This window comes from Pimephales promelas, chromosome 7, assembly GCF_988280905.1.
Source record: "Pimephales promelas chromosome 7, fPimPro1.hap1.1, whole genome shotgun sequence".
Taxonomy (NCBI): Eukaryota; Metazoa; Chordata; class Actinopteri; order Cypriniformes; family Leuciscidae; genus Pimephales; species Pimephales promelas.
The window spans coordinates 33,565,881-33,581,857 of NC_142775.1; the positions used below are offsets into that span (position 1 = coordinate 33,565,881).

General features: G+C 37.2%; 1 protein-coding gene across 2 annotated transcripts in view; it reads right to left on the reverse strand.

The window, feature by feature from the left end:
• Nucleotides 1-15,977, reverse strand: part of epha3 (eph receptor A3) — a 120,684-nt gene that overhangs the window by 44,594 nt on the left and 60,113 nt on the right. For both annotated transcript variants that reach the window (XM_039683306.2, XM_039683307.2), the window contains exons 4-5: nt 11,153-11,308; nt 5,254-5,589 (exon numbers count right to left, since the gene is read on the reverse strand). In XM_039683306.2, coding sequence (XP_039539240.2) covers nt 5,254-5,589; nt 11,153-11,308 — 492 coding nt within the window. The remainder of the gene's footprint in view (nt 1-5,253; nt 5,590-11,152; nt 11,309-15,977) is intronic.

The following is a 15,977-nucleotide window of genomic DNA, read 5'->3' on the forward strand; positions in this document are numbered from 1 at the left end:
AATTCAAGTCAGAGTTTGGCCGTGGTTTCCTCCAGCCTGGCACTCGTGTTCTTTTTTCAAGTTTACAGCTCTGTAATTGCGAGGCAGCAATGAGGCCACTGAGGCATCTGACTTGCCTGTGTTTTAATTTTATTAGACCACAGGAAAAAACATGTTGTTCTTTCAAATGTTCAAGCTTTCCTTGATTGTGATTATACAGTCTTGAAATGCTTCTTTTCCCTTGGAACTCATTTCCCCCCGTCTATTTCTCTTTGTTAATGAATCCAGATGGGCACAGTCTGTTTCAGTTTGCAGCCCCCCCTACACAACTCTCTTCCCAACTGCACTCTGATAGGGGAGGTATTATTGAAGTTTTAGTGGCCACAGTTTATGGACGCTATGATTTATAATGTCTGGACAGCAGGCTCATTTGACACTGTGTATCTTTCTCAGCGTTCACAGTGTGAACAGACTGACTTTGTCTTAAAATCAAAGAAAAAACATTGGTTCCTCTAAATGAAAGTGACATAAAGAGCAAATATGGTTATATATGTATCCAATTCTGACTCTGCCATCTGAATGTCTCAACAGAAATCGAGACTCATCAGACCAGGAAACATTTTTTCCAGTCTTCAACTGTCCAATTTTGGTGATCTCTTGCAAATTATAGCCTCTTTTTCCTATTTGTAGTGGACATGAGTGGTACCTGGTGGGGTCTTCTGCTGTTGTAGCCCATCTACCTCAAGGTTGTGTGTGCTGTGGCTTCACAAACGCTTTGCTGCATACCTCGGTTGTAACGAGTGGTTATTTCAGTCAAAGTTGCTCTTCTATCAGCTTGAATCATTCGGCCCATTCTCCTCTGATACCATCAACAAGGCATTTTCACCCACAGGACTATATATAAAAGTCTATTTTTTCTACAGTTTACTCCATACAAGGGAGTCCAAAATGAACTTTTTGGCATAGTAGTATGAAACTTGGTATTACCAAAAGTTAGGTTGGATGCTCTTGTTGCTCTCCTGAAAATCTCTCTCTGCCCTGGCACGATTGAGAGGTCGGGTGAAGCAGCCTATTAAGAAGCCAGAACTGTCAGGTCTCAACACAAATGTTTTACAGCTCTGATGAGGTTGAGAGCCAAGCAGAGAGCACCGTCCTCACATGGAGGGCAGCTTACGTGTTCTGTCTCCCTTGGGCTGCGGAGCACATGCTGGCTCTGTTTAGATGGATTGGGCTGCGCTGACAACCCTCTGAGCCCCTCGTAAATGTGTTCTCTGCAGGCCCGATTGGCCGTTCACACATCCATCTCCTTGTTCTGGCTGTGTTTTATAGGACAGTAAAGTAAGCTGGATTACTTGTCTGAGAGCAAGAAGAAAAGAGAGGGGTCACGGTCTTCCTGGGTTAGGTTTCTGAAACAGTCTGAACTAAAAAATTGAGGTCAAAAAAAATAAAAAACAGAAAGTCTCTTTGCTCGGAAATGAATACCATTAAACTAGAGTGCCTAAACTATGCTACTTTGTACTGTGTCCATTGAAAGCAAGTGAGAATTGAGAGTAGGAGTGTGTATGTCCGATGAGATTAATAAATTGTCAGAGAGTAGGGGTGTAACGAGACCCTCATGTCACGATTCGATCTGCATCACAATACAATATTATTTCGATACTCCAAGGCACATGGTAAAAGGTTAACGGAAAATGTGCTGTTGATAAATATGCTCAATTTGATATTACATTGTGGATGTCAATGAATACATCCTTGGTGCAGGTAACTCAATGCACGGGACAATAGCGACACCAAGTAATGCACAGTGACACCAAAATAAAAATATTCATGATTATGAAGCTGAAAATACAGAATTATTTTAGACAAATATGCTTGCACTCTGTCACTGACTAGATATATTTAAAATCATGTAGGCCACTTTTTACTTGTAACATAAGGCATTTGGCATTATAAGGGACCCCTTGCATTATTAGAAATTTTATTCAACATTATATATAGTAGTGTACTGACACTGAAACTCTGTAAACTAATTTTTTTTCTCACACAGAACTGTTAATTTTGGGTGATACACAATACATATTGTCACTATCAACGATACATATTAAAGGTTGTTTCAGCGATTTCAGGTCCAAACTAAAAATATCACATTCATCTAATCTTATATCACATTTTATCACAATGTCACATTCATATAACCGTCCTTCGGATGAGACGCTAAACCGAGACGCTAAACCGAGACGCTCGCACGCTCGTTGGCCGGACTAGATAAGGCTTTTTTTTTTTTTTTTTTAAACTTAAGAGGAGTTTCTGTGAGTGTCTGGATTGACTGGAGGCTAGTTGCTTCTTTCCGTTTGCAGAGTCCATTTGAAACACTACTGCTGCTTACTAATGGCTGCCGTAAGGATGTAAGCCCAAATTGACGAGAACGCACATGACGCACCAATTCGGACCCGAATCCTTCACACACATTTGAGCCTACAGACTGATAGAGGCAACCGTGGTGGACAGTCAAGGTGTCATTCTTTCTATTACATTATGGTTGGCTCATAAATGTCATGAAGACTGTATCTTAAAGATTTTTTTGAAGTAAAAACCTACACATAGCCCCTTTAATGTATTTTTGCATAGCGATATATTGTGACACAATATATTGTTACACCCTATTAGAGAGTAATACGTCCATAGAAAACAACAGGCAATGACTGACAACAAATGACAAAAACATAAAAAGAATGCAATTTAAAGTTTATAAAAATGTTTCTCAGAGACATCACTGAAGGACTGGGAGAGATAAGTGCTAAGTCCATATTTACTTCCCATCAACCTGTCACCTGAAATCCTTGTCTGAAAAAGAAAAACCTTAAGCTGTGACCTAGCAACACACATGGATGCGCACACACACAAACACACACAGTCTCATATTTTTTTTTCAGGTGCTATGCAATAAATCCTAAAAGGAAAAAACATGTTAATTTATATAAATAATGTATTCATATTAGTAATATAGTTATTTCAGTTTTCCCCTTCTCTAATTGAAATGTTTCAAACAAAACCCTTATTCATAGAGATAATGTTTTTATTGATTCCTGTGAGATACATCTTTTATAACATCATAAATGTTCTTACTGTCTCATTTGATCAATTTTATGTTGTCATTGCAGAATAAGAGTATGCATTTTTTAGTAATTCATTCCTCATTTTCTTAAATCATTAACATTTAATAGGTTTTAATGATTTACTGTGGTTAAAGTCTGAATGTCTGGAATACTCTTTTATGAAAATCATTTCAAATTATAACACAGGCTTATATTTATTCTCAAAAGTTACCGAATTGCAAAGGCACTGCCAGGAATAACCCACAAATATTGAGGAAAACATGAATGTTAAATGACTTGAGGGTTGATGATGGAGTTGATAGTCAATACATTTAGGCCAGTGGTGCTGTATCATTCTGAAAGAAGATGCCTTTCCTCACAGATAAATCAGCATCTGCTCTATGACAGAAGATGAAAGATCTACTGAGTGAAATCGCAGTCCTCTCACAATGACAGTAAGGATTTTATGAGGTCTCGGGCAAAGTCAACTGCTCCCACTGGTAAAAGGGTGCAAAACTATCAATCCCTAGCCTTTGAACCTCTAGTAGTCCAAGCAGTCTTCTGCCTACTATTTCATGACACCAGAGCCCAAAGCCTGTAAGCTGTGGACCAAAGCCTACTCTAAATCATCCGGCAGAACCTGTACCTATCACTCCACAGACAGCACTGAACTGACAGTGGCCTCAGCCCCACAGGGCTAGAGAACAGAAACACTAGTCTTCACAAAGGAAGCGTGCGTGGAATGAGAGGCAGATGGCCTGTCGTTCAGCATCCCTCTGCTTTAGTAACCCGAGGAGTCGTGACCTTCAGTCAGCTGTACTAGAGGCCAGCACCTGCAAAATGATATGCAACTGCGATAGCGCGGGATGAGCAATTGACTTGCGGAGGCATTAAATGCTTCTTTTCTTCCTTCCAAATGGAATTTTGAGCTTTGTTGCACATCGCCGAGAGGAAATTGAATTGTCTTGTGCACACGTCTCAATCAATCTTAGGGGACCATTAAAACATCTCGCGCAATCAATGGAAATCTTTGAAGACATTTTTTTTCTTTTAAGACATGGGTTTGATTGAAGTGTATGTTCTTGAGAATATTGTGTTAGTAATATTTCAGAACAACATGAACGTGAATAGTTGACAGACGTATTTGTGGCGTTAAACTATTCCTTTAACCCTCCTGTTACCCTCAAATCTGATAACACTTTTTTACCCTCTGGGGTCAATTTGACCCCAGTAATTTAAACCTCTACAATATGTTTATTTTTTTTTTTACAAAGGTTTGTCTCAGTTAATTTATGTCTTTGTTGACTACTTTAGTAACGTTTTAAGTTGACATCCACCCACCACCGCCCTCCCCTCCCCACCCCACCTAACCCCTTATACATCCAGAATACCCATTGCACGACTATGGCCAAATTTACAAATCAACATAAAATCTTTATGATTTGACCTAAAATTGGAAAAGTATAATACATCTGGTGTTTTATTTGTTTTATAATATTTCTAAGTATAGATTTATGTAATCTATGACATTTGGAAAGAAAAACTATTTATTATATCAAGGATAGTAACACGAGTTATGTTTGGGGTCAATCTCACAAAAAATATGTTTTCTCCTCCCCCATGGCACGGGAAACATCAAATTTCTCACAAAAATGATGTTTTCCCCTCCCAAATACACAGGAAAGAATTATTAGTTTTCTTGAGAAATTATGTCACATGTCATGTGAACTACTAGTAATTCTCGCAATACTACAGATGGTTATGTTTGGTTTTTTGAAAATGATATTGAATATGTAAAAATACAATGAACATTATAAATTCAAATTATAACATGTTATAATGACCTCAATATAACAACCAAAACAAATGTATGTGAAATTTTAATATTTCTTCTGTTTTATTATACATTTAAAAGAGCCTGGGATCAAATTGACCCCAAGGAACACCGATGTAACAAAATTTGTACAGGACTTTGAAAAAATATTAGCAGGTTAATTTTATGTTTACTAGTTAATTTTATGTTTAGTTGTCCCCATTAAATTAGGAAAAGTCATTAAATTTGAAGCAAAAAAATAAATAAAATTATGTTTTTACAGACGTTAAACATTGAATGGGGTCAAATTGACCCCAAGGATAATAGGAGGGTTAACAATAGGATCAGCTAGGATGACGGACTCACCTGCTTGGTTGGTAGTGATGGTGACCGCAGCATAATGGCGGATCGTGGGGGCCTGGGAGGACACTGCGTTTTGGGCCTCAATCTCAAACGTGTAATTGGTGTGTGCCAGAAGGTCAGTCACGGTTACTGTCGTGTTAGTGAGGCCGAAGGCACGGGGCAGGAAGCGCACAGCCCCTCTGCAGGGTTCACACTGTCTGGGGCCCGGCCAACATCGCTTACAGACTACGTTAAATATCACATCCTTCCTGCCTCCGCTGTCAGCCGGCCAGATCCAGTCCAGAATCACTGACGTCTCATTAATGGCTGAGATCACATTGCGTGGGGCAGATGGAGGTCCTGTGAAAAGAACATGTGATATAATATAAAAAATATAGTACAACAAAGATTAACAAACACAGTAACACATGTATTGCTCATGGTTAGTTCATGTTTGTTAATACGTTAAGTAATGTTACCTAATGAACCTAATGCAATGATGATCCGCAACAATCCAATCCATTTCCGATGGCCAAAATAAAGCTCAGCGCAATGTTTTATCCTGTTCGAGCAGCCGCTTTACTTGGATATATGTCACAACAGGGAAGCAAAAACCATCGCAGATTCATGATGACTTTAAATGGAGAGGAAATGGAGACATCGAAATTGTATCAATATGAACTCAAACTATTATTTCAAGATTTACATTTACTGAATTATTTATGTGAAAAATAGTCTAAGTTTCTTTTTTGCTAAGGGATGATAGGAGTAAGATCTGGGACAAAGTTTATACTTAAATAAAACACAACTGAGAACTCCATTAAATCTCACAAGCTATGAAAGAGCAATAAAACATCCCTCTGGGGAAGTACGTTTACTTTAAAAAGTGTGGGTTTAATCGTTAAAGTCATCAGTTATGGATGGATACGGAATTTAGGCAGGCATGTCCTTCCCCTTGTTAAAATGTTGGCAACGCCTCTAGAAATTACTCTGGAGTTCAGAAGTGTCCTCAACGGATTGTTATATTACCTTTAAAGATTGTCTCGATAAAAAGAAATGGGTATGAAGTGAAGCCAGCACTGATACTGATTGAAATAGCAGGCCTAGACATCAAGCTGTTATTTGAATAAGTGACGACTTCTACAGTATGAGAGTGAAGTCTCAGATACAAGATGGACACCAGTTCAAAGACAGATTGTAATAAATAATAATTTTTGAATGTTTCAAGAATTGAATACCTGACCTCTGGGTACTATTACATACATTTCCTCCTAGATCTGCCTTAAAGAGGGTGGTAAGTGAAGAAATGAAGAGCGTAATGTTTGTGTTTGGTTGGTTTGATCTGACATGGATTCACACACTGAAGCCCCGAAGCTCAGAGAAGGTTTCCTGCCTCTTGAACCTGAGAATCATTTTGACAGACATTTTGTCTGAGAAGGAAAGTGGGAGAGAGGTAGGATTTGATACTACATTAAGAAATAGAACATTACACAAAGGAATCTCTCCCACAAATTCACTGCCGGAACATTCCAGAACACTCCCTGTTGCTTTCGCTTGATTCTGACATGACAATAAATCAGACATTTAGCTTCAAGGTCATATACAGGATTCACCACACTGGCCTTTTTAAAAGCACTTTTAGAAAGAAGAGCAAAAAATCCTTAAGGAATAATTCACTCAAAATGTAATTTTATAAATTATAATCATATTTGCCAGCTCTTGTGGAGGGAAACTTGAACTAAACGTCTTAACTATCAGTCTGGTCTTGTTTTCTCCAAAGGCAGAGAGTATATCACATAAGTCTTAAAAACCAGTGGTTCTCAACCTTTTTGATTTGAAAGCCCCATACTCTACGCCCATATTATGGCCCCCCACCACACACCTTTTTAATACTAATCCTTTTTAAGTTTGTTGAAAAAAAAAAAAAAGAAAAAAAAAACGTTTTTCTTTTTTTTTATGTAAAAGATTACCGTTATTTTAACTGTAAAATGCAATGGTGAAAAACTGTTAAGTTTACGAACTATATACGGTGAATAACTGTGATCTAACCATACATTTTTACAGTAAATTACCAGTAACCGTTTGCTCAGCTTGTGGAAAAGCAGCTTGGTTGTCAGTGTATTGCACCAGAATAGTACAAAACAGATATTACTTCAATATGTCAATTTAACATCAGAATGATACATATATATATATATATATATAAATATATATATATATATATATATATAACTTAAAATGTTGCTAACATTTTTTACTGTAAATTTCTGGCAACTACAGCTGCTGTTTTTTTTTTTGTTTGTTTGTTTTTTTGTTATATAAATAAACGGAATTGTTTTCTACAGTGAACTTTCATTTGACAAAGAATAGCAATGTGGTTATTGATTAAAACTATTACAAATAATTTATGGCAATATAATATACCGTAAATAAAATAAAATCTAAATAAGGAGTAAATGATGCTCCATTTTCATATTTGGCTGAGCAATTCAGTTTCCTATTTTAAAGTATCTCTCATCCCTGATCTTTCCTTTCTATAAAAAAAAATAGTATCATAAAAAGGAGGTTTTCTGTGCCAGTGCTGATATAAAAAAAATGCCTTACATAAAATAAAGTCTCTTTTTATAGGAAGGAGGAAAAAGTAGTTATATGTCACTAGGTAACATCTTTGCCAGAGCAAGGCGTTCTTTGAACCTGACATTTAATAGAAATCACAGTGAGCAGGTAATGTTAACAGACTGGTTCTCCTGTTAGCGGTGCCAGGGTAAGCCATCCATAACACAGACAGTTCAGTCTGACAAGAAGCCCACAGAAGTGTGACTACAGCCTTCATATTAAAGTGGACCTCAACAATCACCACCATAACATGACATTCTCTGTGATGTTTGCATCTATTTTGATAAGTGGTACAATTATATAACACATCCGGTGTTGACATTTTCCTCACGTCAAGGATTTACGCAGCAGAATATCGCCTTTATGAGGTCATAAAAAAAAGGAGACAGGCAGAAATAAACAAGTCCATTTATACGTACTAAAAACAGGCATAAATATGTATGCCTTTGAAACGTTCAACAGTGATTAAATGCCGACCTTCACTGACACGGTGTAGAATGCAACATAAACTGCAAATTTTACAAAGCAATAATTCAAGGAGCAACTAGCTATGCGTATAATGCAGCCATGACCTGAATAATTCACGCAAAACAGTGAGAAAAGAAAAAAAAACATCTCTGAAGAACTCAAAATGACCTTCCGCAATTATCGCAGATATTATCGTGCGTCGTCTTCTTTTAATTGCAGTTCCGCTCTCAGAGCTGCACTTAAAGCGTATCTGTTCCACTGCCTGCATCCGAGCAGATTCTATCAAGATAAATGTATAAACTCGAGGGCTATGACAATATGAAGTGGAGGAATTAAAGACGTACACTCTGTTCAAGCGTTCTCCCCCTCACTGTACCCATCAAAGTCTTAAACTAACATTGGCAATGAGTGCTTAGTGGAAATGAAGACTCAGTATTGCTTCTGACAGCCTAAATAAAATGCGACTCACATGAGTGTGGCATGATCCAACGTGCTGACTACTTCGGATGTCACGTAAGATACACCCGATTAAACTTGGCCGCAGAATTCAATAAGGCTCTTGGTGGTTATATGTGATATGAATCAGCACTGATAGGAATGCAATGATTTATGGATAATGTGTTTTGGAATGCTTGGCAGTCGCTGCATGCATCTGTCTACCATCTGCCTGCTTCTCCATAAAAGAGAATGGGTTAGCTTGCTCCGGTGAGCAAACCCAAGGAGGCCCGTCGGCTGAAATGGTAAAAAAATAAGCAAACACGGACTATTCTCGGTAGGATGGCTTGAAGGCCGCAGAGGGGGTATCGGAAGCTTTGTCAGAATGAGCAAACACAAATTCATCAATCCTTGAACAAACACCATCCTTCAAAAAGCTCCGGTGCTTCTGAGGGCTCTGTGGCGAACAGGAACATAAATAGTTATCTGTACAATAACCGTAACTTGTAAATGTTTGTGGATATGTTGTTATTTGCCGTTTTATATCTAAAAGGATAGTCTGCCAAAACATGAAAAAGTGTACGCGAGTTGTGGACCCGCCTATAGGTGCACATCACTTAATTTAAATAACAAAACAAATATAGAGTGCTGTATTTGTTACGACGTCACTCTGTAGGCAAAACGCGGAAGTGAGTTAGCATTTTAGCAATCCCGGTTCCCTCGCTCTAAAGTCTATGGGTTTTTGCTAAATCGCCTGAAATAAGGTCTGTGAAATAAGGACGTTTTGATCTATGACATAGGACACACAGTTATAACCTGCTTGTGGTTTTTGAAACTTTATTGTGTCTGGTTGTGTTTTTATAGAACTTTATATAGTCTTCAAAATGTATACATTTTGGATTAACTTGTAAAGATTATTACTCTTAGTTAAACACAAATCTTATTTTTTGCGATTTTCCAAAAATCGAAGGGGAAAATGGATAGCTTTTCGATCAAGGGAAGCCATGTGCCGCTAACTTCCGAGTTGTCCTACAAAGTGATGTCATCACTTCGGCACTCTATTGCACCACTGACTTTAGACCAGGTTAGCGCAGTCTATAGACGAATCCGACGAGCGTTCTGTGTAGGCTGCCATCTTGTGGCGACGCCATTACTGAGCTGTTACAAAGGCATGACATATGCACCGGTATGTAAACAAACGTCGGTGATAACGCGAACTCACCCTCGATGACAGCTACAGCCAGGCAGAATGACTTTTTGGTTTGATCTGTGACTGCAGTGGCCTCCACAGAACAGATGAAGGTACAAACGATCTTACAGATTAACGTTATTTATGAAAATAGCTTGGCAAGCTAGCTAGGCTAACGTTTGCTAACGAGGAAACTATAAAAAGATCTGTCCATTTGGCAACAATAAATAAATAAATGAATGAAATCAAATCAAATAAACAAATTCATGTTTTTCATTTGTGTCCATTATTTATCTCATTTTTACATTGCAACAGGCAAGGGTAAGGTAACATTACAGCTAGAAAGTATAGATAATATCGACCAATTAGTGTTTTTAAACCATGGAAAGAGGTCAATATAACAGCAGGAAAACAATTATGTTACATAACGTTACATTTAGCTCAGGAAAGCCATTTAATGACCATAGCATGTTAATTAAATAGAAAAAATAGCAAGAGAGGAGATTTTGCTGATCAATATATCACATATTTATTATATTTTTTTTAGTTATGTCATGAAATAATTGTTATTATACGCGAATGTCCACGTCTTGTACTCGCCCAGGAAATCTGTAAACCGTACGGCACCAGACAGGGGCACTCGACCCGGGGTATTCAGTGTTTTCTCTTCAAAATTGAAATTTTACTGCCACCATTGAAACAATTTATAACGGAAACTGTTTACCCACTCGACATTATACAAGGGATAACGTTGTAACATTAGTGACAGTCGTAAATCGCGGGCTGTTTATTCCAGTGGACGCAAGTTGCAACTAAAACAATAGGAGGCAATGGCGCAACGCAACCCAGCAACAGCTCAGTAATGGCGCCCGCTTACTTCCGGTAGTTTCGCCGGATTCGTCTATAGCGCAATAGCGCAGTCTATTTCGGTTGCCTCAAAATAGCAACGTGTATTTACAATGCGCATGAACACACCTTATTTTCAGACCAGCACACCCATGGATGCAGAGATGGGCGCAAATGCATTTGCTATTTAAACAACGCGGCGCCGGACGTGAAAATGATAACTGCGTCAGGCTGAAACTAGCAAAAGTTTATAAAATCTTTTTTTTTTTAATGTTTCACAGAAGAAAGTACCACAGACAAAGTTGCAAATGCAAAGTTTAAACTATGGAAAGTGGAGAAAATGTACTTCAGTAGTTTAGCAACACATACGGGAGCAGGCCATAGAGGCGGGATCCTCTTCTGCGCGGAAGTAGTTTTTCTCGCATCCGCAGTGGACGGAGCCCTCCTGGTGTGTGTAGCTGTGTGGAGGACACTTGGAGCACTTGACGTTCCCTGAGGAGGCCTTATAAAAGCCGGGCCGGCAGGCTGTGGAGACAACAACAGGAGGAAAGACAAATTAGGATGCTGGGAGACTCTAGCCAACAGGACCATTCATTACCCCATTTACTTTGCTGCCACTTTTAATGGAGCGAATCATTTCACATGACCATATGCATCGGCGGACACAATGGAAAGACATTTAATCATCTGGGTGAACTTAAACAAACTAATAGCTGTACCAACAGCGCTGAGATGTGCGTACGGTCGGCCACACGCATATGCGAGCGAACGTTATGACCTCATAGGAAAGAAATATTGTTTCTAGACAGCAACAAGATTAAATGAAGAGCAAATGGAGATTGCTTCTTAGTTCTTACAAGTGTCTCCTCAAGAGATTTAATAGAAGATAGAGATTTGCCAAGATATCAACGTCTGAAGTCTCAATATGAAGTCAAGCACTTTTCCTGACAAAAATTGAAAGCTGCGCCATTCATATTCACTGTATTGCTCCATACTTTATGATATTTGTTCAGATGTAGTTTATGAAATGCATTCAGAAATGCATAACATGCTTTTATACAAAAAAATGACTTGAATACACAATTATGGTTAATTGTTATTGTTATTATTATTATTTAGGTATTCAATGAAGTTTCAGGGTGATATAACTGTAATAATCAACAATACGCCAATAAATTCTTAGAAAAGAACAAACAGAAACAGGAAATTATATCACCCTCATGACTGTAAAATACTGTTCAGGTATTTTTTTTTTTTAATAAGTATCTTATGCTTACAGAATTTGCATTTATTTGACCATAATTACAGTAAAAGCAGTAATATTGTAAAATATTATTGTAATTGTTTTCTATGTTAAGATTACAGCCATTACTCCAGTGTTCAGTGTCATTTAATCCATTTCTAATTTCAAGAAACATTTCTTATTATTTATTAGCCCTTACACCCAGAAGGCATATATATATGTATATATGATTTTACATCTAAGCGTCATACTTAAAAGTATTGGCTTATAACTTCAAGTTCATAGTCTTATTTGATAGGAAACCTTTCAAATTTTTAAAATAAATAATTAAATAAATGATTTTAATCACGTTTGGAGGTTCATATTTTACACTGCTGAGAAAACCCCAGAACAATTTATGCAATTTATTAATCTACAGTATTTTGTTATTATTCATACTTGGCATGGTGACTATTAGAAAGTATATATGACAGGTCATAAAATCAAGTTTGGGCTTGTTCACAATCATGCAATTGGGCCAAATTTTGTGTTTATATTTCAAAGCAATCAAAAGTTAAGGCATTTGGAACGATGCTGACATCCTTTTAATCAAAAGTCCAAAAAAAAAAAAAAAAAAAAAGCTCTCCAAACAAGTCTTTTACTGAACAAAAAGACTGCTTACACGTGTAAATGTACCAATAAAACATAATCATATTTATAATAACATTGTAAGTAACAAGTAATAAGATCGTGGTTGATGAATGATGATTTTCCAGCGCTCTTTCTATGGTGCACAGTAAAACAAGACCTGTCAATATGAAAGATCGATCCAATCCAAGCGTGCTGTAAAACAGTGTCGATTAGTCTCTGCCTTTCTCGGATATGGAACACATTTTTCAAAACAACATGACTATAATGATTAGTATAAAGATAACTATAAAAAAAATTCTGAGGAATTTTTAGAGGAACATTTGTATGTTTAAAGTTCAAAGACTGAAATATAATCGAAAAACCTTTTTCCTCAGGGAGGAGAACATTTGAAAGGCTAAAGTCATAGATATGTGATAAAGTATGTTTAAAAATACTTTTAAAGTCTTCTTTTAATGTCACATTCAGTAGCTGTTTCATGAATTATGCAAATACACCTCTTTATAATGAAAAAAAAAATCTCTGCTATTAAAGTGTATCTCATCAGCTCATCCATCCGTATTCATGAGAATCCCATTCCATTACCCATAATGAAGAGGGAAAATCATGATGAGCTGGCTAATTACTAGAGCTCACACACATCTGTATTCCACTCCCTTGTTGTTGCAGGTTCAATACCTGATACAGTTACTGAACCAAAGCTTCAAGTCAGCACCGTCTAGCTAGAATCAATTGAATTCTACTTCAGGGCGAGAAAAAACAATAGGGTTTTATTATTATAGAAGCAGCAAGGTCAGGTTCTTCCCTGGGAATACAGCAGAAGATCATCATACCATTTAATAAAGGCTTTCTTGGGTGGGATGCATGCATTCACTTCCAATATTTAAGTTTATCATGTTTATTATCTCACAGTCAACATTCCCATGCACCTACATGCCTGTAGATTCTCATGAGAGGGTTTCTTATGCACAGCGTGAGCAGAAGATGGCATGGAGAGTACCTGTGATGCATGAGAACGCAGGTTTACATTAACCTGTTTCTCCTCAGAGGCACTCCATTAGGGACTGCACAAAATAAGTCTGGTGAAGAAAAACAAGATCAGGTGCTCTTAATAGCATTTGTTACAGGGAATCTAATCTGACATACTTTTACTTCTGCAAATTAGAAAATGAATAGTCCTGAGCGTGATAAAAACACACCTGTGTGGTCAGAAGAGATCTGAAGACCACAGAGGAACATTTTATTGCTTAGGGTTGGTGTTTTCAGACACTCAGAAAATGACTTAATTACCCTTAATTTTTTTTAAACACAATTTAATTGAAAGTCATTATCACACAATTTAGTTGGGTTTGGTCAAATTGATGTAGATTTAATTTGAAATGATCTAAACTAAATCTTCTCATGCCATTCCAGCTTAATTTAATTACTCTACTAAGGTAAATTTAATTTGTTTTATTTTGTCAGTCCTACTTCATTTTGAATAGTTTTATTAAATAACTAAGGTTTAATACATTTTCTTATGTTGGTTTAATGTAAAGTACTTTAAGAACTAGTTTAACTATTATAATTTGAATAATTATGTTTATACATGGTACAGTTAACTTGTTTCATAGTATTTTAAATGTATTTTATTTCAATTAGAGTAAAATTGATTTATTTTCTTAGTGCTAATACTTATTTTTACCTCAGGAGACTGAAAAAAAAAATCCTTGTGAGAAGGGTTCTCATTAGTAACTAAAACTAAAGCTAAAACTATTACAAATTGTTATATAATAGTATAATAATAATACCAAATTAACACTCGTGAGAATTACAATCGACCTAATTGAGAGAAGTGTTGACATACAGTGAAATCATGTACCTTATGGCAAGCATAATTTGGTCCTGGAGGACACTGATGAGAGTTCATGTTCAGAATTTTTATTGCAGACTTGAGCTGACAAATCTGAGCACAGTCCGAGACATTTTTCAGATTACCGTTTTTTTTTTTTTCTTCAGGAAAGTATGTTATAAGGAAAACATTTCCATTTGTTCTCTAGGAAAAACACTTTAAGATCTCAATTGTGATTTTCTTTCTTATGTGGTTGGTCAGACAAGAAAAATGTATTTTCTTCCAATCAGCCTTGATTTTGCGACGCCCTTGACAAGCAATGAGAGTTACTTATAAATAGAAATAAATTACACTAGCCAAAAATAAACAAAGGAGATGCAAGACAAAGAGTCTCTTCTGGGTCAGCGAAGCAGGTGATGATGGAGAGAAAGGTGCCCCACTTTCCGTCACGAGAGCTATAACCTGACAGCTCTTTAATAGAAGCCAGGGAAACCAATGGCTCTCGATGACACCTTCCTCTCATCTCTCCAAACTCTCATTCGTGAAAGGCTATGAATGACATTACCCAAAGCTGTGCCTGCACTTCCTCCATGTAATCCAAACGCCTCAGATGTACAGGGGAGCGCTGAGTGTGGGATGATATATACGTTTGTGTGTCTAACACGACGTGCTGAGGTGGAAGCGCTTTGTGTGTGTGAGCTCGGGGGCTGTTATTGATTACACGTGTGGTGCGAGGAGACGTTGGGGCTCACTCCCGGGCTAACAGGCTCGAGAAGGGAGTGAGATCGCTACAGAGGTGATTTCTCATCCAGGCCTCCCAGCACACGCTCCTATTCGCACTTGCTCTTAACAAGAACACACACATGCTCTCCCAAGAGCGACTCTTAATAAGGATATGAGAGATGATCTTATTACTTTGTCTATCTTTTCTTCGCTATCTCGATGATGTTTGATGGTGGGGCGCTCGAGTCAAATCAACAGAACTGTGAAAGAAACCTTAGCAAGGGATAGAGAAATCAATAGCTATAGCAGTAAAACGAAAAGCAAATGGGACACAATTTTCAACGGGACAAAAAGTTTAAAATGATTTAAACCCCAAAATTAAAATTTTGTAATCATTTACTCATGCTCAAGTTGTTCCAAATATTTAGTTTCTTTCTTTTGCTGAAAACATAAGAAGGTATTTTTTTTTAAGAATATGGGTAACCAAACAGTTGACAGCACCCCTTGACTTCCATAGTAAAGAAAATTATTTTTGAAGTCAATGGGGCCCATTCATTCTTTGGCTACTGATATTCTTCAAAATATCATATTTTGTTTTCAGCAGAAGATTGAAATTCATACATGTTTGAAACATTTTGGGGGTTAGTAAATGATGACAGACTTTTCATTTTTGGAGAACTATCCCTTTAATTGTTCCATTCTGCAGAATTCATTCTGTGCCGATCTGGCCCAGCCGTTATGGATTTGGTTTCATTTTCCACTGTGGGGCT